Raw genomic sequence first — 24,917 nt, forward strand, 5'->3', positions numbered from 1 at the left:
AAGTAAGAATTATTAGAACGGGTTCTTCTTCTTTGCATTGTTAAAGGACCAGCAGCTGCCCGAGCATTCGCACACCATCCAGGGAGTTGCACACACACCACCCGAGACTTTAACTGCTAGGACAGGAGCCCCTTCGCAGTGGGCAGCTCCACTGAGCCGACGGGTGCCCCTTTTCGACTGCTTGCTCACACACACTCACCCTCGGGTGCCTTCTCTCCCTCAGGTTTGCCCCTAGGTTTCCCCACAGCAGAGTCTCCGACACCACGTGCGCCAGGTGAATTTATTGAGTGGTACAGTGGTGAAGAGCAGCTTAAGCTGGGTGCATCCAGGGATGGACGCCGAACAAAGAAATCCCTGGGCAATTATACCCTTACAATCTAAGTTCCCCTCCCCTCATGATACAGTTAGGTCCAATAGTAATATTTGGGTCTGGGGTCTTCTTGTTCCTCATTGGATCCTTCCTCACTCTCCAGGCAGGACATTCTTTTTCTTATCTTGAATAGTTGCAGCTTCTGCCAATGGTTTCGGCTACCTTATCTTCCTGGTTTGCACCGGCTTCAGGGCCTCCCTTCATGTAGCTAAGCAAGAGTTCAGCATATGGCCAGCGTATCTAGGTGAAAGTTCACAGCTTGCAGTCTAAGGCTTCAACAGGTCTTTGGATTCTTATTAGAGCTAGAAAGTGACTTCTACAACACTGTCATCTGCAAAGCAGAAAGGAGGAAGAAGAATTAGAGGAGGTGCAATTTGCCAGCCAGAGCCTTCATCCTGATGTTTCTCAGGTTCCAAGCAATGCAGCTGCCACCACAAGCAGAAGCCCACTTCTCTTATTTATGAATCTCTCCATTGCCTCCATAACCAACCAACAAGGTAACACTGCAAGCCTACAGCAGGAAAACAGCACAACCACACCACAATAAGGATTACTAAACCTTCTGCACAGGTAAAGAGGGAAAATTAAAGCAATCTTCAGCTCACTACAGTTTGCAGAAATGTGCATATAATAAAAATCCAAAAGTGGAAATCCCAGACAGGATCTTCTGAGAAGCCACCATTCTACCATTCTAAAATACCCGGGGGAAAAAAAAAATCTTTCATTTGCTTTCATATGGATAATTGTATGCTCTTTTTTGGTTGATTTTCATAATCTATTTTTCATATTCTTAAATTCCCTAGTTTATTCAGTTCTAGTTTTCCTTAAAACTCTCCCTGCTTTCAGTGAATGTCCTTGGAATAACATCAGGCAGCACCATCATTCTTAAACCTTTTCTAGATTTTAAAAAAGATAATGTAATAATTAAAGATCAGGAAAGCAAAACGGAAGGTCCTCATTACTGTCCTTGTATGTCACACATGCACAGCCAGATTCTCAGAAGTGCACAGCATTCATCAAGAACAATTACAGTTTTTGTTTGCTTTGTTTTGAGTTGAAAATGATACACACAAAATTAAAAAAAAAAAAAGTTAATTTAGTAGGTTGAGGAGCTTGGTGAAAAGCAGGTTGATAACTGATTAAGGACAAGTACAACAAAGGCACTTGGCAGTATATGTTTCTATTAAGAATGACTTGATATCAGTGGAGTTACTCAAAGCAGAAAGGCTAAAAAGCTTGTAAGGCAGAATGAGAGCTCAGGTTTCCCCACTGAAATCACTGATCATTTGATTCAACCCATACTGCATTTTCATGTAAAAATGAACTGTGCTGCACTTGCCATGTACCAAAAGTAGATTAGGTCATTGTTTGTGGTGTGCTGTAACGACACTTATATGGAAACCACATCATTTTCAGTGTGATTTAAGCTTTCATCTAAAGAAAATATGAAAATGTGGTTATTAAAATAATCTTTCAAATGTGAAAATGTATTGAACCTGCAGAGTAACCGTTCAGATGATGGCTCTTAAGAGGATGTGATCTATTTCTGTCCATTTCAATAAAACATTAATTCCTAAGTGAAGTAATGATAATTTAAAAAAAAATCAATGTTGTATCTCTTCCGACCATTTAACAGAAGTGTGCAACAACAGAATAACTGAAATTGAAGTCAAAGTTTGCATTGTAGGGCTACAATATCTCTTTCAATCATGTAGCTAGTGAGTAGTTACCAGGACAGGCAGAAGAGTGGAGATATAAAGCAGCCAGTAAAGGCTTTTTCACAAAGGCTAAATTCAGATGGCAAACAGAAGAGGTTTCAGAGTACTGCCACCTCCAAAGAGTTTGCTAATTTTGACTTGTATTCTCATCTTCTTATAACACAAACAGAATTTTGTCAAACTGACTAAGCCTGTATGTCCAGTCTGATTTAGTTTCCAGATTTTCATTAGGTCACTCTCTCTGAGAGTTATATTTGGATTATTCCTTGTAACAGCATAATTCTAGTGCTGTATTTACATTAGATACAGTAGTGAAGTTTTACTATCCTCAACTTGCTTTTGAAATCTGAAAATATTTGTTCTTCTTTAAATGTTATTGGACCTTTGCTTTTTAAAATCTCTAAAGAGAACAGCTGAAATATAAATAAATAAAAAAAAAATTAAATTAAATAAAAATAATGAAATAAAAATGAAAATGAAATAAAAAATGAAATAAAAATAATCTTTCTTTAAAAAAGTGTATACATGTAGCCTACTAGCAAGATTCCTCTCATTGGTATAGTCTATGCTGCTTGCTATTCCATGTCTGAGCACCTGAACCCTATGACTAGGAGACAGTATAGACACAGTGGCAAACCATTTCTCATACTGACTAAACCAGAAATTTTGTATAGGACTTTTATTTCTAGTAGCCACATGGGTCTACAGAACAACGATGGACATGATAATGACTACGAATTTTGCCATCTATTCCACTTCTATAAAGCATATGAGTTTTTAAAACATTCCTGAAGATGTAGTGGAAGGCCTCTGTATTGGTCCAGGCATTTTTCCTATGGGAGTAAGGGGGATGAAGGTTATTTGGTTTCGGTATTTATGCATTATTCTCAGATTCTCAAAAGATTGTACTTTTTTTGAATTAAGTATATGTTCCCTGAATAGACAGAGGACTGCAGTTTATACATTTAATATAAAAACACAAACCCCACATATTTCTCCTATGCATCCATCAAGCAGTCTCCAAACCACTACATGCCAAACATTGCATTTTCTAAGTAGCAAAGCACTGATACATCGATAGACATTAATTTCTTAAACATCCATTTGGCTAGAGCTGTATTCTCTCGCTCCTCTGTCTCACAGATCCTCACAAATCCATGGTGTTTTTGTTTCCATAGCTGTTCCTATTCTACTTTTAATAATAACAATATTTTACTTTAAGAGTTTAATCTTCACCATTCCATAAATAATGTACAGATTTATTATGTGTAAGACTTTCTTCTAATATTTTACCACCCAGCCGTTTATGAAATTGGTCATGGGACTTGTTATTCATAAGAAATTTAAATAATATCATAAAACTTAACTTTTAATTGTTAGTTCTCATAAGTATTTTTAAGTTATTTAGTTTTATGTGCTTTATGACCTTAAAGATTTTTTTTTTGCTTTTTTGCAGACATTTACAGGAAGATTTATCAGTGGTCTTTTTCATCTTCCATTCATTGTGTGACTTTGTTTTTATGCCAGATTTTCTATCACAAAAAGATAATGGTAAGGCAAATTTGTATTTATTTATTGCAATCATTCTGTATTCTATTACTACACTAGAGCTAAAGGTAAATTATTCCATTGATACTTTCATAATGAGAAACTGATGTTAGCCTTGTTCTTTTCAGTTTCTTGCAGTTTGAAGATTTGTTATGCTTACGTTTATTTTTTAAAGTAGGTATTTGGTTTTTTTCTCATAGTAACAGAAGTGCTGATGGCATTAGCATTATTTTAGTAATGGTATTATATTTAAAAAAGAATACATTCATAGAGGTGAAAGCAAAAAATATTTGGTTGTATCTTCCGTTTTCTTAGATTTCCTTGTCATTAAATCCTATATTGTGCTGGGAAAATCTGGCTAAATTTTAAAGAGTTAGTTGTCTAGCCATCTGAGTGCTCCCACAGGTATTTTTATATAAATTCATGTTGGAATTACATATGTAAATACACGTTGTAAAGGAAATAGAGAAGGTGGGAACATGTCCTGGATTATCTGATTTAGAATTTCTTTCATTCTCTGATTTAAGGAATACAATAGTGGTTAAAGTGCCAAAAATCTCACTGCAATAATCTCTAGCATCCTCAGGGCATGACTTCAGTGTCGCAGTCTTTTGCAACACTTAGACTGAAAGCAAGTAAAGCAGACTAACCCATTTTGACATTTTTGCTAGCATAAGCATGTTGTTTCATGCATTCATAACCAGGAGCAAAATGCCTATACTGGGCTGATAGCTACAGATGGACTCACTATTGACTGCATTTTTTTAAAACTTCCAGTGTCTGCAAGAAGAATAAGCCTCTTCTTCAGCATCTCCACTGCTAATACACTGTGTGGGCATTAGTTTCCTAGGTAAACTTGGAAATTGTTGAGACCAACACAGCAGAACTTAGAAAAATGTTCCTGTTTTCTTTACAATCCCATCTAATACATTACTAGTCTTTGCTGAACTGTGGCTATAAATTTCACAGGACAGGGATGTCTTTGCTTTGTGGGGTATCTACGCAAATTATTTTTAGACATTTTAAAAAAAGACTCAATTACTGTATTCAGAGTCAAAAATGCTGTATTGACTTCTAAAGTGACTATTTTTTTTATATATATCTTCATATTAGGCTAACAGACACTAAAAATGTACTAGTGTTCAATCTTTGCTACAAAATTATTTGACTTGGTAAGCCCTGCACTGAGCACAGACTGCAGAGAAGGGGTGCAGGGAGCTGACACCGCTGGAGGATCTCTGAAGTCAGGAAGGCTAACACCTTGGATACATAAAAACTTATTTATGGAATCAAGCCAGAATAGTGCCTCCTGTGGCACTCCTTTACCTAACTTCCCAGCCTGTAGGAAATGATTAATAAAAAAGAAATGGCCACTGAAGCTGTGATTCTCAAATGCATTATTACGTTGTTATTTTTGAGGGTTAAACAGTTTTACTCCATAGGAAGCCTGGTACAAAAATCGAGTACTTTACCTCCAGACACTGATCTGACCCTACATTTCCAGGCAATAAATTTGTGCTCTGTTTAAAATATACCATTTTTACTTAGAAAGACAGACAGTTCACTTCCTTTAAAAAAATATTTTAAAGAAATGTGAAAAGATCTCTGTTGTTATTCTTAAGTTCTCATTTTCAGTCTAACTTTGAAACTTATATTTTATTCTTCTGTCCTAAGGAGATCATGCAGAATTACTTTCCTTTATTTTCTTCAGTACCTGTTTCTGGGTTTCCTCTTCTCTCTCTGTATCTCTTTCTACAGAAATGGCCTTTTTTGCCCTCTGTATTCCTTTGCCTCTTTTTACCTTTTTTTTTTTTCTCCAAAGACATCTCCTCACATTTCTCAGCTAATCAGTGTCTCTTTCATAACTTATCTAGTCCATTACATTCTACTCACCCTTGGGAAATATTACCAGAAGCCAACAACCAGAGAAATAAACAGATTAGACAAAGATTACAACAAAATGGAACAAGAGAGACCCCTGAGTAAAAAGTTCATCTCTGTTTTTTAGAATTACGATATAGGCTAGGTATATCAAAGGCTACATATTTACTTTTATTTCACTATAAATTGTGGAGTTGCTGAAGAATTTGACTATGTAATGGGCCAAGTACTCTTTGAACTTATTTCAAGGTCACCTACCCATGGTCTTGAAAGGGTGCTGCAGGAGGGAGCAATGATCCCCTGCTTGTTGTAACCCATTAAACATCAGGAGACAAAGCTAGAATAAGGCCATCTATGACAGGAACTCTAGTTCAGACAGGAGGAAAGAATCATGTCTCTCTCTTTTCAGGAAAGTGTTGCAGCATATATACCTCTGCTTTCTTAAGAGAGCGTTTTGTTTCCTGGTGGTCTATATTTTCAAACTGAGTCTTATTGCTCCCCCTGCCCACCTTGCGACAGCATTTGGTGGCTTAGCTTGGAGGTCTTCCCCCCAGCCCGAGAACTGGGGTGCCTACAAAAATCATTGTTTCTTATGCATCCCAGACTGACTTGTTCCCTGTCACTCCTGCTTCTCCAACCTAACCCTGCGGTGCCTTCAAATTTATCATGTTGCATGATGATTTCAGAGGTCAGCTGGAAGAATTATGAAAACATGTGGTCTTACAAATTACGGAAAGAATCACCAAATCCACTTCCAAATGTGGAGATAGTGAAGATACAAAGAATCAGGAGTGAACACACTGTAGCTTACTATGACCTCAAAACTGTTCCAGATGTTAGCTGAAGGGCAAAACTCAGCTGTGACTCAGCCTTATACAGGGCAGATATATCACCAGGAACTAAGTTCTAACCATTTTTAAAAGCCAATGGGACTTTTGGCATTGACTTCAGGGGACCAGAACTCCAGCCAAGACAAGTAACGTACAAGCAAACATGCTGCACTCTTTGATAGGTTTATTGTTGTTGGGGGTGGTTTTAGTATTAGTATTAGTATTAGTATTAGTATTAGTATTAGTATTAGTATTAGTATTTTGGTATTAGTATTTTAGTATTTTAGTATTATTTCATTATTGCTGTTACAGTAGCTCTTAATAAGACCAGAAATAGACTGAAATAAGACTAGAACATAGGATTAAATGATACATGACCAACGATTAAAACACTAGCATTAATGTGGCTTAGTACTATGTTTTAATTTCCCTTTACAAATATATATGTTTTGTTCTATATAGATGTGAGGAGAAAATGTGTTCATTTTGCCAATATTAAAATATTTTCCTTGTCATTAGGTAATGGTCTCTCTGTACATGGAAGCAATATGGTGTCCTGGCTCAAAGCTTGTGTTCATGCAGCACCAAATTCAAGCATTTATTTCCAATGAGCAATAGAATTGTTTATACAAAAAAAAAAAAAAAAAAAAAAAAAAGTAGAGTTCTTAAAATAGCACTTGCAAACTGCAAGTTCTTGCTGCTCTGGATGCGGAAGAGCTAGTAGTATGTTTACAACAGTAACATTATAATTGCAAGGTCATTTTAGTTTTACCTAGAGTGATGACAGTGCTTGCAAGTGCTGCAAACCCATCAACAGTAACACACATCCAGTAGCTTTCATTTCTGGGAAAATAGCAGGACATGTCTGAAAAGAGTTTCAAAGTAGACTAATAGGCAACGTCCAGACTCAGACAGATACCAGGATGTCTGTGTTACAGTAACGCTCAGCACAGCCTGAAAAGAGGCCCTCAACCTGCCAAAGTGCCATCCCTGGCATATTCAAGCTCCTTGGCAAGACTGGGTTTCTGTGTGCAATGCATTTGGCGTTCCCTTGGTATCAAGAACACAAAAAACTTTCATTTAATGTCATGAAGAAACATAATTATGCCAGAAGTGAGCTAAACAGCCATAGCTACCTGGCTACAGAAGGGAGCAGGACCGGCCCTGGGGCGGCCGCTGGCCGCGGCCCCGCTCGCCCCGGGCAGCGCGGTCCCCGGGGGGCCCCGGGGAAAGCGGGGCAGACACGGCGCCGGCACAGCCCCACGGCCCGCCGCCCCCGCGGGGCTGCTGCCCACGCCCCGGGGGGAGCGTGAGCGTCAGCCTGGCGAGCGGCACCTGCCCTGTCGTGCTCAGGCACGGAGGAAACAATTTCTCCAATGATTATTATGTACAACGGACAAAGGCAATCTACAGTGTAGTTGCACCACACCCGCCAAACATTTTTCTTAGAGCCCCCAAATAAGATGTTTTTTAGTGAAAGAAAACAAATTTGAGCGGTGAACCAAGCCTTCGTTAAATCGAAAAGCATTTTCTAAGTAAGCTTCTGGAAGATCAGCATCAACTTCGGCAAGAGCTGGCCGGTCGACGTGCTACCGCCGGCCGGGAAACCGCCCCGCCGGCCCGTGGCGGCTCCCGCTGCGGCCGCGGCCGGCGGCAGGGAAGGCGCTGCCCGGCCCCTCCCCGGGGCAGGCAGCGGGAGGGCGCCGCGCTTCGCCCCGGCGCTCACCCGCCTCCCGCGGCGGCCGCGGCGGGGCGGCGGGGCGCGGGGGGCGGCCGCCGCGGGCTCTCCCGCCCTGTGGGGGCGGCGCGCTGTTGACGGCGTCAGCCCGCCGGGCCCCGCCGCCCCACCGGCCCCTCCGAGCGGCTCCCGGCGGCCACCCCGGCGAGACGCGGAGCGGCGCGGCGGGGCGGGCTCCCCCGGTGGGAGCACCGGGCGGGTTTGGGCGGCCGCTGGATGGGAGCCCCTCTCCGCCGGGCACGGCCGCGCTCGCCCCCGCCGCCGGCTGCGGGAAGGAGGACGGCAGAGCATGCCGCCCGCGGGGCGGTTCCGCAGGGACTGACATGCTGCTGAAGGAGGGCAGGCGCCAGCCCCTCCGCCTTTCCCCGCGGTAGCGGAGGCGATGCTGCAGGGCGCTCCCCGGGCTCTCCCGCAGGCGCCAGGCTATCCCCCACAGCAGCCGCGCTCGCTGCCGTGAGCGGCGCGGTCCCGGCCGGGCCGAGGCGACCAGCGGCGCGGGCCCGCGCCCCTCCGCGGGGCGGCGGCGGCGGCGGCGGCGGCGGGGTGGAAGGCGCTGCCCGCGCCCGCGGGGCCCCGCGCGGCGGGCGGCTCCGCGCGGCGGATGCGTGTGCATGAGCGCTGCACCGAGCGGGCGCAGGAAGCGCCCCCGCTCCGCCGCCTCCATCTTCCAGGGCAGCAAGACCTCGCCGCACGGCCGCGACAGTGAACGCCGGGGCAGCGGCTCCGAGAGCGCCTACCAGACCCAGAGAGCCCTGGAGGACTGCAAGATGGTGGGTAGTGCAAACGGGCTTGCCTTAGTTTTTGTCTTTTCCGAGTGTTCTCGTCGCTGGCGGCGGTGCCGCTCCTCCCGCCAGCTTGCCTATTCCCATCACGTGCAGTTGCACTATTTTTAAAACTGCAGTCCCCGTCGGGGGTGCTGCCCTGTAGCCTAACTCCTACCGCTCCGAAGGCGGGAGAGGGGAGGGAAGCCGAGACCGGGGGGGAGCCGGCTGGGTACTGCGGGGCGGTCAGGGCAGGGACCGGAGCCGGGAGCCTGGTCCCGCAGGAGCCCTCTCCCCATACACGCCGCCTTCGCGCCGCTGCCAAGCACCTGGAGTTGCTTTTTTGCTAGATCCGGCCACATCTGTCCCCGGATTTGCACTCACTGAAGCCTAAATAGGTAAATAGTTGCCTCCACTGCATCACTGCACTCTCTGCTTGCTGTCTTGTGCAGCAAGCACATGCCTGCCCTAAAATCCTTCTGAAACAGGACTCGGAATTTGAGGCCTTGAAATTCTGTCTCTGACATACGTGGTACCTGTTTCCAGGCTCCCCAGAGTAGCTGGTTGCAATTGTACAACCTCAGATCAAGCACCTGCAGCCCTGTTATTTTTGGACTGGCACATTATGGCATGACACTGTTCTCCATTCATGTTCAAAATGTTTGGATCCGAACCCTTTCCTCCAAACTAGCGCCATATACCCCATATCCAGCTGCTTGAGCTACAGTCAGCTGGATACTGGGCCCCAAAATTGCTCCTCTACCCAATAACAGAAATAGAAAACAATGAAGTCGCTGCTACTTTACTTGAAAAATCTGGATCTTGCTAAAGCTCTGTCCAGTAGCATTGGAAATGGACCTGCTACTTCTGTTCTGCTGGATTCTGGCAGTTTTTTCCCTCTAATACTGCAAATTGTGCTGGCCGGTATCCACTCTGATACTTCAAAATTGGGAGCAAGTCCCAGTGCACCAAGGAACAAAAGCTGCCCCAGTAGCTCTATAAATATACCCAACAAGTGGATCCTACTGGGTCCTGCCTTTTTTCTCATTCCCACCAGCATAATGTGGTTAGTTAAACAGAAGTGCTAGCTTTGTAGAATTCATTGATTGGAAATAAAATAAGATTTACAGATGGTTTGTCAAGATGCAGTAAGATTCAGGAATTAAAACCAACGTGGTTTTTTTCTTGTTCTCTGTCTCGATGCTGCAACATCAGTGTGGTTTTGTTTTCCGTGGCAATGTTGAGGTGGCTGAATGTGTCCTCTGTTTAGACAAGGGTTGTCAGGTGAGAACTGGCAAAATGTGTCTGGTGCAACCGGTTACCAGTTGCAGGATGAGATGCTTTTGTCTTTTTCGTAATGCAGAGTAATTACTGTGTGACACAACTGTCAGACAATTTTTTTTCTCTCCATTGCTTTCGTGCATTGTCTTAAGCTATGGAATGAGAGAGTTGAAGGCAGGTTTAGCAAATGTTGTGCCTGGGGCTTTGTTTGGTGTGTGCTTTTGGTTTTGTCTGGGGTTTGGGGGTGCGAGGGTGCAGATGTACTGGAATGCATTGGGGTTGTTTTGCTGCTCCAGAAGCCTATTTGCTACTCTTACAATGACATTTGAGAAAGCATGGCCAAAAAACAGGTCCCAGTACTAGTTCTCAGCTATACAGAGTAATTACAGTGGGATGCATGAAGAGTCAGAATGTAACACTGCAGGAAAAGCGGCTCATTCATTTTCCGACTACGAGAATTTGAGGGCTTGACTTTAAAATTTGGTAGATCTGATAGAATCCAGGTTTTTAGCATGCTTGTATGTTGGAATATGTTGAACTCCTGGTGGTAATGATGGCTGCAGAATTATAAGCAGTTACTCTTGTCTGTTTTTATGTAGTTTGGAAATTGAGGTCAAATTAGCAAAACACAGATAAATAAATACTCTGTTCTCTTACTCCCTGCCTTCCACCCCCTCCACCATGTGCAGCAAATGGTCTGATGTGCTTTCTTGCAGAAGACAGCAAATGCTTCATTTCCTTAAAATATAATACCACGTACGTGATCAGTGGAACCAAACAATCTTTCCATCACTGTAAAAGTTACCCATTTATCCAATAGCATCCATGTGTATCTGCTGGATATTAGATTTCTGTAAAGGTTGAAGTGTTTATTTACTTCTTTGTTTTCCCCACACAGACATTGGAAGAAGTGCTTTCTAGAATCCTAACTGGAAAGTGCCTATCTGGTACATCTTCTCAGCCAATAACTTCAGATCAATTTTAAATCTGAAATCTGGGTTAGATGACAGTGGCCGAACAGAAATCATGACAAAATAAATTAGCAAAATCACCAGTGTAAAACCAGTTGCCACATTCCAATCCCTAAATGTGCTGTTAATCAGGAAGCGGGAGGAGCAAAGGCAATAATTTCTGGAGATATTTTTGTCTTTTATGATAGCAAAAAATAACCTCATGCTACTAGTAAAACAGCTTTTTTTTTGTCTGCTTAATATTTAAGACTAATAACTCAAACACTTTCAGAGATTAAAAGCAGAAACACTACTTTCCTGCAAATGAACATTTATAGCTCACAGAAGAGGCAGCTGTCATGGAGGCCCTAGTCATTTACTAAATCTTGGGCACTTGATCCTGTATGCCATGAAATTGGGAGCAGCAGGAACAAGCCCTAGATTGGGCATATTTTTTAAAAACTTGATTTTTTTTATCAGTGTAGTTACATGTCTTATGTAAATAAATCCTCTTTTTTTTTCAGCTTGTCCAGGAGTTCAACACCCAGGTGGCTCTGTATCGGGAGCTGGTGATTTCCATTGGGGATGTCTCAGTGACCTGTCCATCTCTGCATGCAGAAATGCACAAAACTCGAACCCGAGGATGTGAGATGGCCTATCAGGCCCATCAAAAACTAGCAGCAATTTCTGGGTAGGAGTCTATGTATGTTTAATTAAAGTTGTACTCATATGCACATCTTTGCTAAATACTACATTATGGAAACTTTCAGCAAAAGTATTAAGTCGTGTTCCTGTTTTAGGCATAGGGATGTATGACCGCAAATTCTACAGAATGCTCATATCCTTATGATAGTGCCATTTTGGGTCAAATCCTGGTCCCCTTACCACGATGGTGTCCTACTGATTTCACTGGATGCTTTTATATAAGATGAACAGGATTTTACTCCGTGTCACTAGACAACGTAAAAGGATCAAGGGAGTAGCCTTGCCTTTCAAGGGTGAAAGAGCAATAGCTTTCTGCGCAGTCCTTCATTAGGTATACCTAATTGAACAGTAAGAGACAAGTAGCTCAAGTCGACTGGAGAGCTAACAAAATTAGATGAAAAAACAATTAGGTGAAAATTATTTAAGGGGAGTATAATAATAATACAAATATTATTGTGAAAAGACAAATATTATTGTATATTTAAGGGGAGTATAATAATAATACAAATATTATCATGAAAACTTCTGTTTACATTCTACATGTTATTAAATCCTTATTTCTGTTGAAATGAGGGTTGAAGCTTTGCCAGCATATAATGTGTTTGTTCATTCATTCTTTGCTATTACATTATGTACATTCCTTTCCACGGTGACAGAGTGTATCATCACATACTTGAGACTATGCCTCAGTACAAGACAAAGCACGATAAGTATCTGTGTCTTACAAAATGGGAATTTATGCTGCTTGCACAAAGTCTAATTATTTGTGGGTTTTTCACAGTATGGTGACAGAGGCATTTGTATTAACACACATACCTCCCGAGTCGTGTCTCTCTCTGACTATGCTTTGTCAGGACTTTCCGCACCTGCCTCATCCACCATGAACCATTGTGTACCACTGGAAAAAAACTTTCTTGTTTTGCAGCTCTGCCTAATCCCCGTTGAAGTTCTTTCGTCACTTTAATGTATTTGAGAAATCTGTCATAGGTTTAGTATGTAAGGGAAGACCACACTAACAAACTAAACAGAAGAAGACACTGGTTGGTCATTCGAGTAGATCTGTCAACATTTTCAGATGTGATTTTGTGCAAAGACTCTTAAGTTGATACTGCAACCTCTGATTTGTTCCTCAAACAAAATACGTGCTTTTAACTTACTAAAGTCTGTGAGAATTTAAAAAAAAAAACAACCAACCAACCAAAAGGTACAGTTCTTTTTAACCAGTGTATGCTACCTCAACATGGTAGGACTGAAAATGTGAAAGCAGCCAGTAGTGAAATTGATCTTGTGCACTTTCAGACTAAAAAGGGAGACTAACAGCAGAACCAAAATAATACATCTGAATAGCAGAACATAACTTGGATTTTTTTTATCTTTCCCCCCACTCCTCCCCGATGAAAAAAAGCATCGATACATGCTCATTTATAAGTATGGAGTTTTTTTAAGTAATCATTTCACAGCTGGGAGTCTGTCATATACACAAAGATGTCCTGAAGGTTGCGCAGTTGCTGTGCGATTGACATTTAGCTAATCTAAAACTGTTTTAAATAACTGTGATAATAATGTGATATCCATAACAACTGGTAGGTGTTAGAAACCCTCTGGAAATTACTTGTTTGGTTTGACAGACATTTTACAAGATGTGCTTCACATCCCCACCCTCCTACAGCTGAGGAAAGCCATATGAGCCAACTTAACTTGTTTGGTGTATCTCTGAGGAAGGATGGGAGATGAAGGTGCAGCAAGGATTCAGTGTAGAAAAGAAATAGAAGGAGAGGAGTAACAAATAATCTCAGAGGTTCAGTCTTTAATTCAGCAAGAAGTGCAATGTAGTGCATATGGCATAGGATCTGGACCAGGAACCTAATTTGGTAGGAAGAAAAAGTATCGGGAAGAAAAATACTTAGGGACATGAATGTGTTAAATTATCCTCAGTATAAAATAGTAAGGAGGGTAGTGTATTGCTCAGAAGCCACTGGTAGTCAGCAGATGGGACAAAGGCTCATTTAGTTCAAAATGCACAGCACTGCACTATGCAAACTTCTGGGTAGCACAACCAATTCCATCTTCCAAAGCTTGTTAAAGAAAGCCTATTGCTTTCCCACCCACAGAGTATAAAAGCAATTAGCTAATTATGTTACTAGACTGTAAAATTTCATTACCTATCGGCATTCTATTAGTTAAGGCTATCAGTAATGTTCAGTTAGTCTCTAAGTGACCTGAGCTGTTGCAGGGCACTCTGAGTTTCTTTCAAGAAGTTGGCATCACTGTCTAGGACAACATTAAGTTCATTAATCCTGTTTGTGCTGATGTCTTCCTTGGAAAATTAGCAGGCAGCTTCATTTTATGCTTCCTGTTTGAATAAATCAGGATTTGAGACTCTTAAACATGCTCCTGATTCAGGCAGCTAGGAGAGACACCCATTTCTCTTCCTCACTCACGTGTTCTACAAGACTAGGAAAGGTAACAAAGAGGAGAGGTGCAGAGACTTGGAAGGAAAGAAACAGGAACAGATCCACTAGTGCTGAGAAAGGCAGCTCTGGAAGAAAAATTTTGGAATTGTGGGAAGGGAAAAAAATGCTAAAGTGGAGATAATGCATTACGTACTGAAACAGGATAGAAGTCATGAGGAGGAAAAAACTTTGATCGTGGGCGTATCAGTTCTGGAATATTAGATGGACAGCGGTGTAATATGAACAAGAAGAGAAGACTGCAGTTGTAGCTGTACAAAAAGTATACACTGATAGCTATCAAAAGGAGATTCAGCTAGGGAAATGGAGGAAGTGAAAGCCATGCTTACGTTTTAAAAACTGAAAGAAATTAAAACAAAGGAGATGATGACAAAGATAAGACAGTAGCAAGGAAACACAAAACCTTGTGAAGTCTGCACTGGATTAGTCCAGATCACCCCATCTGGCTCAAATCTGACAGCTGCCGGTAGGAGATGTTTCGTAAAAAAGCATAGAAAAACAGGCTGGGTGTAAAATGATGCCTTCCCTCATATACTAGCCACTACCCAGCAATCAGTAGTTTAGGGGTTTCCTGAGCCAAAGGCTGCACCTGATCGATTTGTATTTGACTAATACAAGTTCTCACAGAAGGTTTGAGAATGCCTAATGACATCTTTACACTGTGGTGTGTTTAAAAATGTGTGTTTAAAAATCAATTTACAAAAAAAAAATATTATTGAGAAAGGAAACTTCAAATTCTATCTCCAACTTAATAGGGCCTCGTAGCTATTACATCCGCTTCTTAACTTGCTCTCTTATGTACTTTCCTTGTAGAAATAGGTGAAATTTTATCAAAGAGCAGATGCATGCCTGAGTTTACCAACACTATCATAGCTTTCAGAGAATAAAGATTAGAAATAAAAATAATTTAAATTGAAATATCCTAGTTCTAGTTGATGATCTTTTAGGAATGCAAGTCAAAGTAAACTCTTCTTTCAGTGTTGGTTTTCTGAGGACTTCAGGTCAATTCCTGCTCACCATACTAGTACTAAAAATTCTTAGTGATTTTTAATGAACTGTCTTCTGAAGGAAGTGAGTAAGGTTTGGTCCTTTCATTACATTTTCTGCTGTATTAATTTATCAGAAATTAATACAGATAATTAATATCTCAGATTAATTACACTGTGCACCCTTCCAGTGTCAGATGTCATGGTCAAAACTGGAGAAAGTAAAGCAGCAAGAAAATGAGTCAGCATTATTTTCTTCCAAAAGAAAAGAAAGGCAAAATACTTGTAGCAATAGGAAGATGGGAAAAAAAAATGCCTATCTCCGTTTTGGAAGGGGGTCTGTTTTATGGGATGATAAAGACTGGTTATATTTTAGAAGTCATCAAATAGAGAGCCAGCTTTATAGGTGAAGTACACTAAGTCGGGGACGTAAGCGGAAAGATAACTCAGAACTGTATTTTAAGATACACGTCTGCACAACTGTATACACACTTTTGTAAACGTCCCTTGCACATTCTCAAGCACTTGATATGCTTACATAATGCAAGTACTTCTGTGTGCGCTTGGCAGACTGAAACCAGAACTGGCACTCTCTCTGTGACAGTCTGATATATATGTTGACAGTGGCTTTTTTTTTTGCATGAAATGAAACTGCGTGAGGAGCTATGGAGTGTATGGCAATGTACATCTGTGTGAACATAGCTTTGAAAGTGGTTGTCCTCTGTTATTCAGACTGGTGTTGCAAAGTCCTGAATCTAAGGAGGAATAAACCCATACACCAGTACAGGTTCGGGGCCAGCCACCTGGAAAGCAGCTTTGCAGAAAAGGACCTGGGGGGTTCTAGTGAACACCAAGTCGAACATGAGCTAGCACTGTGCCCTTGTGGCAAAGAGGGCCAATAGCCTCCTATGCTACATTAGGAAGCGTTGCCAGCAGGTTGAGGGAGTTGATACTTCCCTGCTACTCAGCACTGTTGACGCCATATCTGGAGTACTGTGTCCAGTTCTGGGCTCCCTAGTAGAAAAGACAGAGGGATGTACCAGAGTGGGTCTAGTCAGTAGCCATGAAGATGGTTAAGAGCATGCAATATCTGACATACAAGGAGAGGCTGACAGACCTGGGATTGTTTAGCTTGGAGAAGAGAAGGCTTGGAAGGGGATCTTATCAATGTGTATAAAAAATACGTGATGGGATAGTGTAAAGAAGACACAGACAGATTCTTCTCAGTGGTATCCAGTGATAGGACAGCAGGCACAAATTGAAATACAGAAAATTTGATTTAAACATTTTTAAAATCCCTTTTTTACTGCAAGGTTGGTAGAATATTGGAACAGGTGCCCCGAGAGGCTGTGGAGTCTCCATCCTTGGAGATACTCAGAACTCAACTGGATGGACATGGTGCTTAGTAACCTGCTCTAGCTGACACTGCTTTGAGCAGCAGGGTTGGACTAGATTCATTTTAGATGTCCCTTCCAGCCTGTGACAAAAGTCACTGTAAATCTTCTCATTGGGAAAATTCCAAGATAAACTTTCCTTATTTGACATTGAGGTGCATCTGTTACTTTATAAAACAGTTGTTAATGTAACTTGCCCTACGTTCAGGAGAAGTTAAGGAAGTAGACCTAAAAATCACATCCTGATTGCATTCCTGTCTTTATTGCAGTGCACAAAAATGTCACCATAGTATTGCTTTAAGTACGTAGTTTTAGGTAATTTCTACTTTTGCTTTCCTTTGCAATCTACAGTAGATTTCTGATGTTTTTAATAAGTAATAGAGGGTAATTTCTCAGACCTAATTAACATTAGATCAGTTCCTAAGGTTGTGTTAAAACATTCTATTGACACCCAATTGTAGCCAAATTTTTATTAAACTATCTGAATTTTCCCCAGACTGTGACACTTTAAAATTATTATCTGCTTTCTAAAGCACACAAGCAAACAAAAAAGACTGCTCCAGAATATTTTACAAGTTAGTAGAGAAGGAGACTTCAGGCTTATAACTTAATGAAAGCTGCATTAAGACAGACATAACAGAAACCGTTTTAACTGTTTAACTTCAGACGTTAAATAAAGCACTGTTGGCAAGCAGTATAGCTGAGCAGAAATAAAACATAGCAACACTTAGCTCAACAGGGAAGAATTTTTATAATCATGAATCAAAAACAAGGTAATGCCAGCAGACAGAGCAACAAACTAGAGCTCTGCCCAAGCTAGGTACCAGTAAAGCAGCATGTATGGAGATCTCTGCGCTCCCTAGATGTCTTTACAGTCACTGCCATTGTCCTCCTGTAAGCGTATGTGTCAGAGGTGGGGAGAGTGGTGTTAATGTTGATCCCTGGAGTTCTGAATTACAGGCACTGCCTCTGTATCCTACCTCAGTTACAGTTAGCATTGTTTGAACAGCCCCATGAAAGTTAAGAATAAGGTAAGTGCTTCACAGAGGTTGCACCATGATAGCCAGAATGTGGCCTGATGAGAGTATAATCAAATATTAAGAATAATGTGGTGACATGTAAGAAAACAAAGCAAGCAGTCAGTATTCACTGCAAGAATCAAGACTGTTATATATGATAATACCAACAGCGTAATGCCCCCTGAATTCATACAGGGTTTTTTTGCCAAAATATTGCAGATATTTAAAACAGTAAGACCTTAAAAATCTGACCTTAAAAATCCTATTAAGTAAGTACAAAATGTTGAGATTCTCTGCTTCTGAAAACTGTTGGAAATATAAAACTTCCCATTTGCACTCACAGGCATATAGTAAAACCATCTCAGTAAGTTGTTCCAATCTGGCAGGCCAGACCCCATAATTCTTACAATCAATCATTAAATAGTACCTTACTCAGCAAGTTGTCATGATTACTTAATTGGGACTGTCCAAAATGAGAAAAGTCAGAGAGATCTTTGTTTCCCTCCAAAGAAAAGCTTTCAGGATCTGGAGCAAGTTCATTATTGAGCATTCTTACGGTATAAAGTCTCATTTTCCCTCAACCTTTACATTCAGCTTCTGTAAACATTTACTGTAACTTTCTTAAATGCTTACAATTTGCTTGTGATTTTGAGCATACCAAATTCTAGGGGAAAACTCTGACTGTGTTTGTTCCACTTCGTTTGGAATACCTTCACTGATTTCTCAGTCATGAAGTAATTCCAGACTTACTACTGTGTATCACAGACTATACCTGTTCCAGTGACTCAAATCCCATTTTTGACTAATGGGAGTTGGTCTGCATGGGAATGTTTTGGGAAGTAAGCTCAGATACGGATATTTTGTGAACATATCATTTATGGACAAACCAGCGCACAATAGTGCAGCAAGTATACCATAGCTGACTCCTTTCTCAAGAGGATAAGATGCACATACATTGTTCTCACTAGATTCCTTTGCAAAAATTTCTCTAATTATACAAGCCGTGTGCATCTAAAATGGTGGAAAGGGACATTGAAAAGCTAAGACCATTTTCTGTGGAACTGAGTTAAGGTAGGTTCTGTTGTTGAGAATAAAATCTGTTTACTCAATTTAAGTTGCAAGTTGAAAAAGAAATCATTTAAGTCAATACCTCATGTTCTAATAGGCGAATTCAGAAAGCAAGTAATGGAGGAGAAAACAAGGTTACTTACTAAAGCTAGAGTTCTCAAAATAGCTCTGCAGACTCTCTTTTCCTCTGTACCTTTGTCTTTGAAACTGTGCTCTAACAGGCAGTTGGGACTTGAAGATACAAGGTATTAATATCTCCCTTTATAGATCTTTATTTCATAACTGGAGGCCAGATTTAGTAAAGGGCAAACATACCTAAAATTGAATTTAGCATTTACTTCTCTATGTCCAAAACAGCAATTCTGAAAAGCCTGAAAGTTCTACATCTGCAGTGACAGAGTGTAACTTAGTTTTGACAAAGTGGAAGAGCTTAGCGCCTTGCTTAACAGTAAGCCTAATCAGCAGGCAAAGGTGAGGCATTCTTGCTTGTCCAAGCTCTGATGAGCTTGATCCCATAGGTGCTGTCAGAGCATCCTGAGAGTTTAACACACACTGATGATTTTGGACTCCTTACAAAACGCAGTGGTACCTGCCACTTTCTTTTAAACCAAAGCTGAAGGTGAGTCAACTTTATTTCTAGATCACTTGAGCCTACCTCCCAGAAGAATGCCCCGACTACAGTCAGGGGAAAGGGAGAGCTAAAAGTAGGACGGACATCATCTTTGTCAGTCACTTACTTGCCTGTTTCTTCCACCTCACACTTGAGTAGCACATTCACAGCACCTCCCAGTGCAGCACTGTCACTGCTGCGGCACTCGAGGACTGCACGTGCTGGGTAAGGCAGGCAGGTAAGCCTGCCGCTAATGTGAAGGGTGCTCTAACAGAAGAGAAGCTGTGTCCCAGCCCAGTGGCCAGGGACTCTGCCCCACGCTTGAGCGTGGGATCACCACAAATAGGCATATTCTCACTGGCAGGCAGAGACCAACGTAGCTTTTCCTCTGTGACGTGACCTGAAGCTGTGACGTAACTGTGGGGAAGGAGGGGGCACATTGCCATCATATGACCAAGTGGGCAGAGTATTGTGCACAAGGGAGCAAAATGGTGTAGAGGTCTGCACTGTACTTGGGTTTCAAGCAGTGCCAGTGCAGGTAAATATTGAAGAGTGTTAAGGAGCTTCCTTGGTGGTAAAGAGAACTTGTATTCTAGTCCTTGATCCTATGATTTTTTTCTGTGTTTTAAGGAGATAAAACACATAAAGATACAGGGGAGCAGAGATACAGGACTCACATAAACACTGAGTATTCTTCGGCATTCTGCATCTTCAGCCTGGTGAACTGTAAATTCATCTACACAGTACCTTGGTCTAGGGTTGCAGTAGGCTGCAGGTTTAGGGTGGTTTGGCTTCCATTTTGACATGCCTTTTGCATTCAGCACTCCATTCTGGGTCCCAAACACCAGCCTGGAAGAGGATACCAAAAAGTAAGGTGTTGCTGTATTTTAAGTCCTTCACTGGAATGCTCTTCTCTGCTATGCACGAGCAGCATTACACTGTGGTTGGATTCCAGGGGTGTTGTTCCTCTAAATCTAACTCAGGAATAATGGGAGTATTCCAGCCATAGGTAAGACTATTGATCTGTAGCAATGGTTGAAATAACCACTCTGTTTTATACTCCTGTTCTGAGCTCTACAAACCTTTTACATCAGAAATTGAAATGAAGGAAAACAACATACGTAGCCAGAGAGATTTGGGGACTGAATTACATTGGCAGGGTCCCTTTAGAAATGCTGCAGCATCAGAGCTGACCTTGTTCAGACATTCAGTGTTTCTGCAACCATTTGCTAACTTCATGCCCTTCTCTTGCCCCATTTTGTCCTTCCTTCAGAATAGCTGTTATCACTGTTGGACATAAAGAGCTTTTCAGACTTCTTCTATGAAAGCGATTTTCTTAGGGAGTAATCAACCAGAGGATTCAGCTGTTACGTACATCTATGGAAGCAGGAACTGTGGGGATATTGAAAAGCCTACAAAACTTAAGTGTTGACTCTTTTTTGACAGTTGCTGTTACCTTTGCTTCACTACAGATTTTCTCATACCCTTTTCTCCCCTGTCATCCCTTTTCTTCAGTGTTTCCATTTCTTGCCTGTTTTTCCTTGTATCCCATCTCCAAACAGCAACAAAATTACTATCAAATTTGCTGCTGTCGTATTAACTGTTTGGAAACTCTTCAGGGCAGTGACCTGAATGGACTTACAGCAAGCCCACTGGAATCCACTTACCTTTAGATCTGTGTTATTACTGTAATAAACATGGTTAACAAGAATAATGAACAGTTTGAATATTTAATTTTTTTATGTTTTGAGAAGAGTCTTGAAAACCTTTCATTTAACCTCTGACTTCTGTTTTAGGTGAACCACTTATTAAAGAGGTGTACCAGTACTAATTATCTCCGAAAAATACTGTGTATATTATCTAATGCTTTTACATTATATTTCAGTCTTTGAAGGGAAGGCATAATATTCAAATATTCTATTTTATTATTGCTATAGTGTTTCCTAAATAAAGCATGTGAAGATTACATTTTTATCATACTGTTTTCCTAAATTCTTTCTTAAAAAATTGATTTTAAATTTCAGTTTACTGGAATTTCAGACTCTAACACCTAACAATACATAGCAACTCCTGTATGTATCTCGGCATGTCACAAGGGCAATCAGTCAACAAGGTCTTCCTGAGCAAAAACCTGAGTGATACTTACTTATATCTTTAAATAGTGCTTTAAAAAGGGATTTAGAACTAAATTTTGAAAGGTATTTAAAGACTTGCAAGTGTCATGCTAATGACCCTATGCCTACAAAAAATAAGGGGTACCACAGAAGCCTACATGGGTTCAAAATTAATGTTAGACCAATCCAAAATATTTTTTTCATTTCAGTACTTCTGAGAGAAAATTTCTTGGAAAAATTTTGCAAAAACGACATTTGTTGGAAAAAAAGTATACTGAAGCTTCATGCCTAGCTTCGCAGATGTGATTAAAAGTTGCAGTTGTGCTTATTTGTAACAAAGACGGTCAAGAAGAGTGCCTTTATGTCAGATTTAGGCCCACTGCTTTGAGATCTGTCTCACTAGCATATTTCAGTAATTTTCTTCTCTTGATTTCTACTGAAACACAGCGGAGGCCAAAGCTGAGAATTTGGTCATGAGTTTTAAGTGCTTCTTTCCTGTCGTTTTCTTAAATATTGTTTGATTAAGAAATCCCACATGGCTGCAATTTTTAGTGTTAGACACTCTGCTTACCTTGGTTCTGTATAGCTTTGGTTCTATTGTTTTGAGAAAATTATTTCTGATTCTCACTGAAGTTCTTATAAATCCAGACTATTTTAGCAATATGTTCATATATCTTAAGAGAAGTGAGAACATGACATAATGAAGTTGGGCATTAGAAAAAAAACTTCAACATGGGCTCTTAGAATTCCACCAATACTGTTTTTTTCTTCTGATTTCTTAACTCTTTTTTTAAGTTTTGGATTTAAATTTTCCTGTTAACAGAAATATTTTTATTAACTCTCAGTAGTTCTCAACATTCTGAAACACTTTTCTCTAATTAGAAAAAACAATCTTGATTCTGTGCCCCTCACTGAAAGCAGCCAGTGCAGCTGCTAAGTTAATTGGACAGGCCCATGCAATTAAGTGCATGTCCTTCTCATGACCTGTGTCCTGTCATGTCCCTTCAAGTGCTAGACTTCCTGCAGAGTCATCTAAGAAAAGACTTCATATTTATTGTGAACTTTGGTGCATGGAGGTTTGCCCTAGTAAGATGTTTAGTACCAAACAATAAAGGATAACTGCTCTCAATAGCATTATCAGTAACTTGCAAGATCTGTCTCCAACCCCGGGAGATCTCAGATCTGTCAGGCTTACACAGCGAAAATTCCAACCAAATCCAAATTTACTATAAGGTGTGTAAAATCTGTTCTAGTTTTTCTGATTGCTTTATAGTTCTTTTTCATAACAATTAAATATTTGAAACCATTATTTGGGCATTAAGGTCTCATCTGAACAAAGCATTGAATTAAGCATTCCTTAAACAGGAATCCTTCCAGTACTATCAGTTAAATTATGTTTAAATTCATGTTTTAAAATTAAACATATACTGAAGTGCTGGCTGTTATTGCATACTGTTTCCTCTTTGCTGGATACATTTGCAGATCTGCATTTAGTTTTTCTACATCATTTTTAAATGTAAGAGAAATAATACACTCAGTTATTTGTATATGAACAATTACTCACTGTAGTTCTCCCTTTTCTCTCTTACATTCCATTTTTTACCTTGCTATTCTTATCTTTCATATGAATACTTTTCTGCATGAACATTTCCTGTCAGCATAGGAATTTGGCATAAGAATTCAAATACTGTCATATTATATTATGTGCTTGAAGTTGTTGAAGAAACTGCTTTCCCATTGCAGAAGAAAACAAGTTTGCATTTACTGGGTGAGCAAAGAAAAGTTGACATCTTGTATCTCCGTCTATCATGGCAAGACAGATAGTTGCAAATGTACTGTTGGTAACCTTGTCCGCATGGCAAATGGTTAAGGGGCAAAATATTTAAAAGTGCCTTGTTTATACAGCAGCTTCCAATTATTTCCATAAGTTCTGGAGCTGTTATTGCAGTGAAGCAGAGGTATCCACCCATATGCATTTACACTCCCTTCCAAAAAACCCCAACACCAAGAAGACAGAAATTGGTACTTTGGGATAGTATGGCAACTGCAACCATAGCCCTGTACACAGGCTGAGCAATGTGAGGCTGTGTGCTGAGGAAGCAGTCCCTTCATGCAGGCTGAAGAACACCAGGGCCCCAAAATTGTGGGCATTCCAAAGTCTGGGCATTTAATTTAGCTGTAGACCTACCCGAAGTAGTGTGTGTACAGCCTTGCTATTCATTTTACATCATTCAAGACGTGGAAATGAGTAGTATGTCTGTGCAGCTGCTAATACAGGATACTGACGCCCAAGGAAGACACTGTGGAGGCAATCTTGCTTCCCAAGCAGAAATAGGCAATTCAAAGAATGAAAAAAGGTAACACCAGTTCACAAAGTCAAGTGGAGGCTAGAGCAGGATTCAAAAAACACGAAATGAAAAAAATGCAGAGTTCTTTATGCTAAAATGCTGCTTCCTGAACACATTTTATCAACAGATGGTTTTAAAAATTTCTCCATATATGAATTTAAATATTTCAGGAAGCTAATCTATTTCTTTTTTCTCTCTCTTTTTTTTTTTTTTGACACATTCAAGTTTTCTCACAGTCTCTCAGCTGTGATTTTTAACTTAACTACTCATACAGATTTGATCTGTGAAATATCTGGTGGGGGCTGTGTGAGATACTTCTACTGACACTATACCACAATTTCTTTTTCACTTGGAATACTTTTATATGGAGGTATTTGGGTATTTGTTTTTAAAAAGATAAAAAAATATTCCAGTGCATAAGAATGACCTATTCAAAGCACTCCTAGAATAGATCCAAAATCCCTAATACTACCTTATTCTGAGCAACCTAGTAATGATCTGCTTGGTGAACTCTTTTCCTTCTGCTTTAGAATTGTAGCAGTCACATTGTTTGCCTAAAAGAAAAAAAAAAAGGATTATGGGAATGTGTGGATCTTTTCAGTAATTGTTAATATAATATAGCTCTTATCCAAATCCCAGTGAAGGTTACAGAACACTCTCCCTTTAGTTTCGGTAGTCCTTAGACCAAAGTGTTTTGTTGTATTTTTGAGGAAATGCATATACATTGTTCCTTACCACTTCTCATTTTACCATTTCTTCACATCTGTGCTGTTTTTCTCATTTTGAAATATGGAAAACCACAAATCTAAGTTACAAGCAGATAACAGGCATCCAGATCACACAAGCACTTTATGGAATGCCTTTTGGAAAAATTTTTGTATTGAAATTTATATTCAAAGTAGGTACTAGAGACAGAAAAAAATGAAAAAGAGAAGTGTCATAAATCAAAGCAGTCATCTGGTTTAGTGTCCTGTGGATGGTCAACAGCAGATGGCATCACTTGCCTGCAGCAGAGTTCCTCCTAAATCCTGTATGTTGGTAGTTTGTTGTGACCTAGATACTACAGCACCAAATACCCGAAGCATTTAATTCATTTTCAAGCCTTTCTGGAAGTCTGACCCTATT

At 40.5% G+C, this 24,917-nt stretch overlaps 1 protein-coding gene and 1 long non-coding RNA gene across 2 annotated transcripts in view; one reads left to right on the forward strand and one right to left on the reverse strand.

Moving 5' to 3' along the window:
- Positions 1-266: 266 nt before the first annotated feature.
- LOC148055580 (uncharacterized) lies at positions 267-8,939 on the reverse strand. The gene is made up of 2 exons (XR_015705248.1): positions 8,879-8,939; positions 267-701 (listed from the first exon to the last, which is right to left on the reverse strand). It is a non-coding gene; the product is annotated as an uncharacterized LOC148055580 (long non-coding RNA).
- RGS7BP (regulator of G protein signaling 7 binding protein) overlaps positions 8,619-24,917 on the forward strand; it is a 41,843-nt gene continuing 25,544 nt past the window's right edge. Inside the window, exons 1-2 of the mRNA XM_087759867.1 lie at positions 8,619-8,855; positions 11,602-11,768. Coding sequence (XP_087615993.1) covers positions 8,697-8,855; positions 11,602-11,768 — 326 coding nt within the window. The 5' untranslated portion in view covers positions 8,619-8,696. The remainder of the gene's footprint in view (positions 8,856-11,601; positions 11,769-24,917) is intronic.

The sequence above is a fragment of the Nipponia nippon genome, unplaced genomic scaffold (assembly GCF_047370975.1).
Source record: "Nipponia nippon isolate SJK-2023a ecotype South Korea unplaced genomic scaffold, ASM4737097v1 scaffold_20, whole genome shotgun sequence".
NCBI lineage: Eukaryota > Metazoa > Chordata > Aves > Pelecaniformes > Threskiornithidae > Nipponia > Nipponia nippon.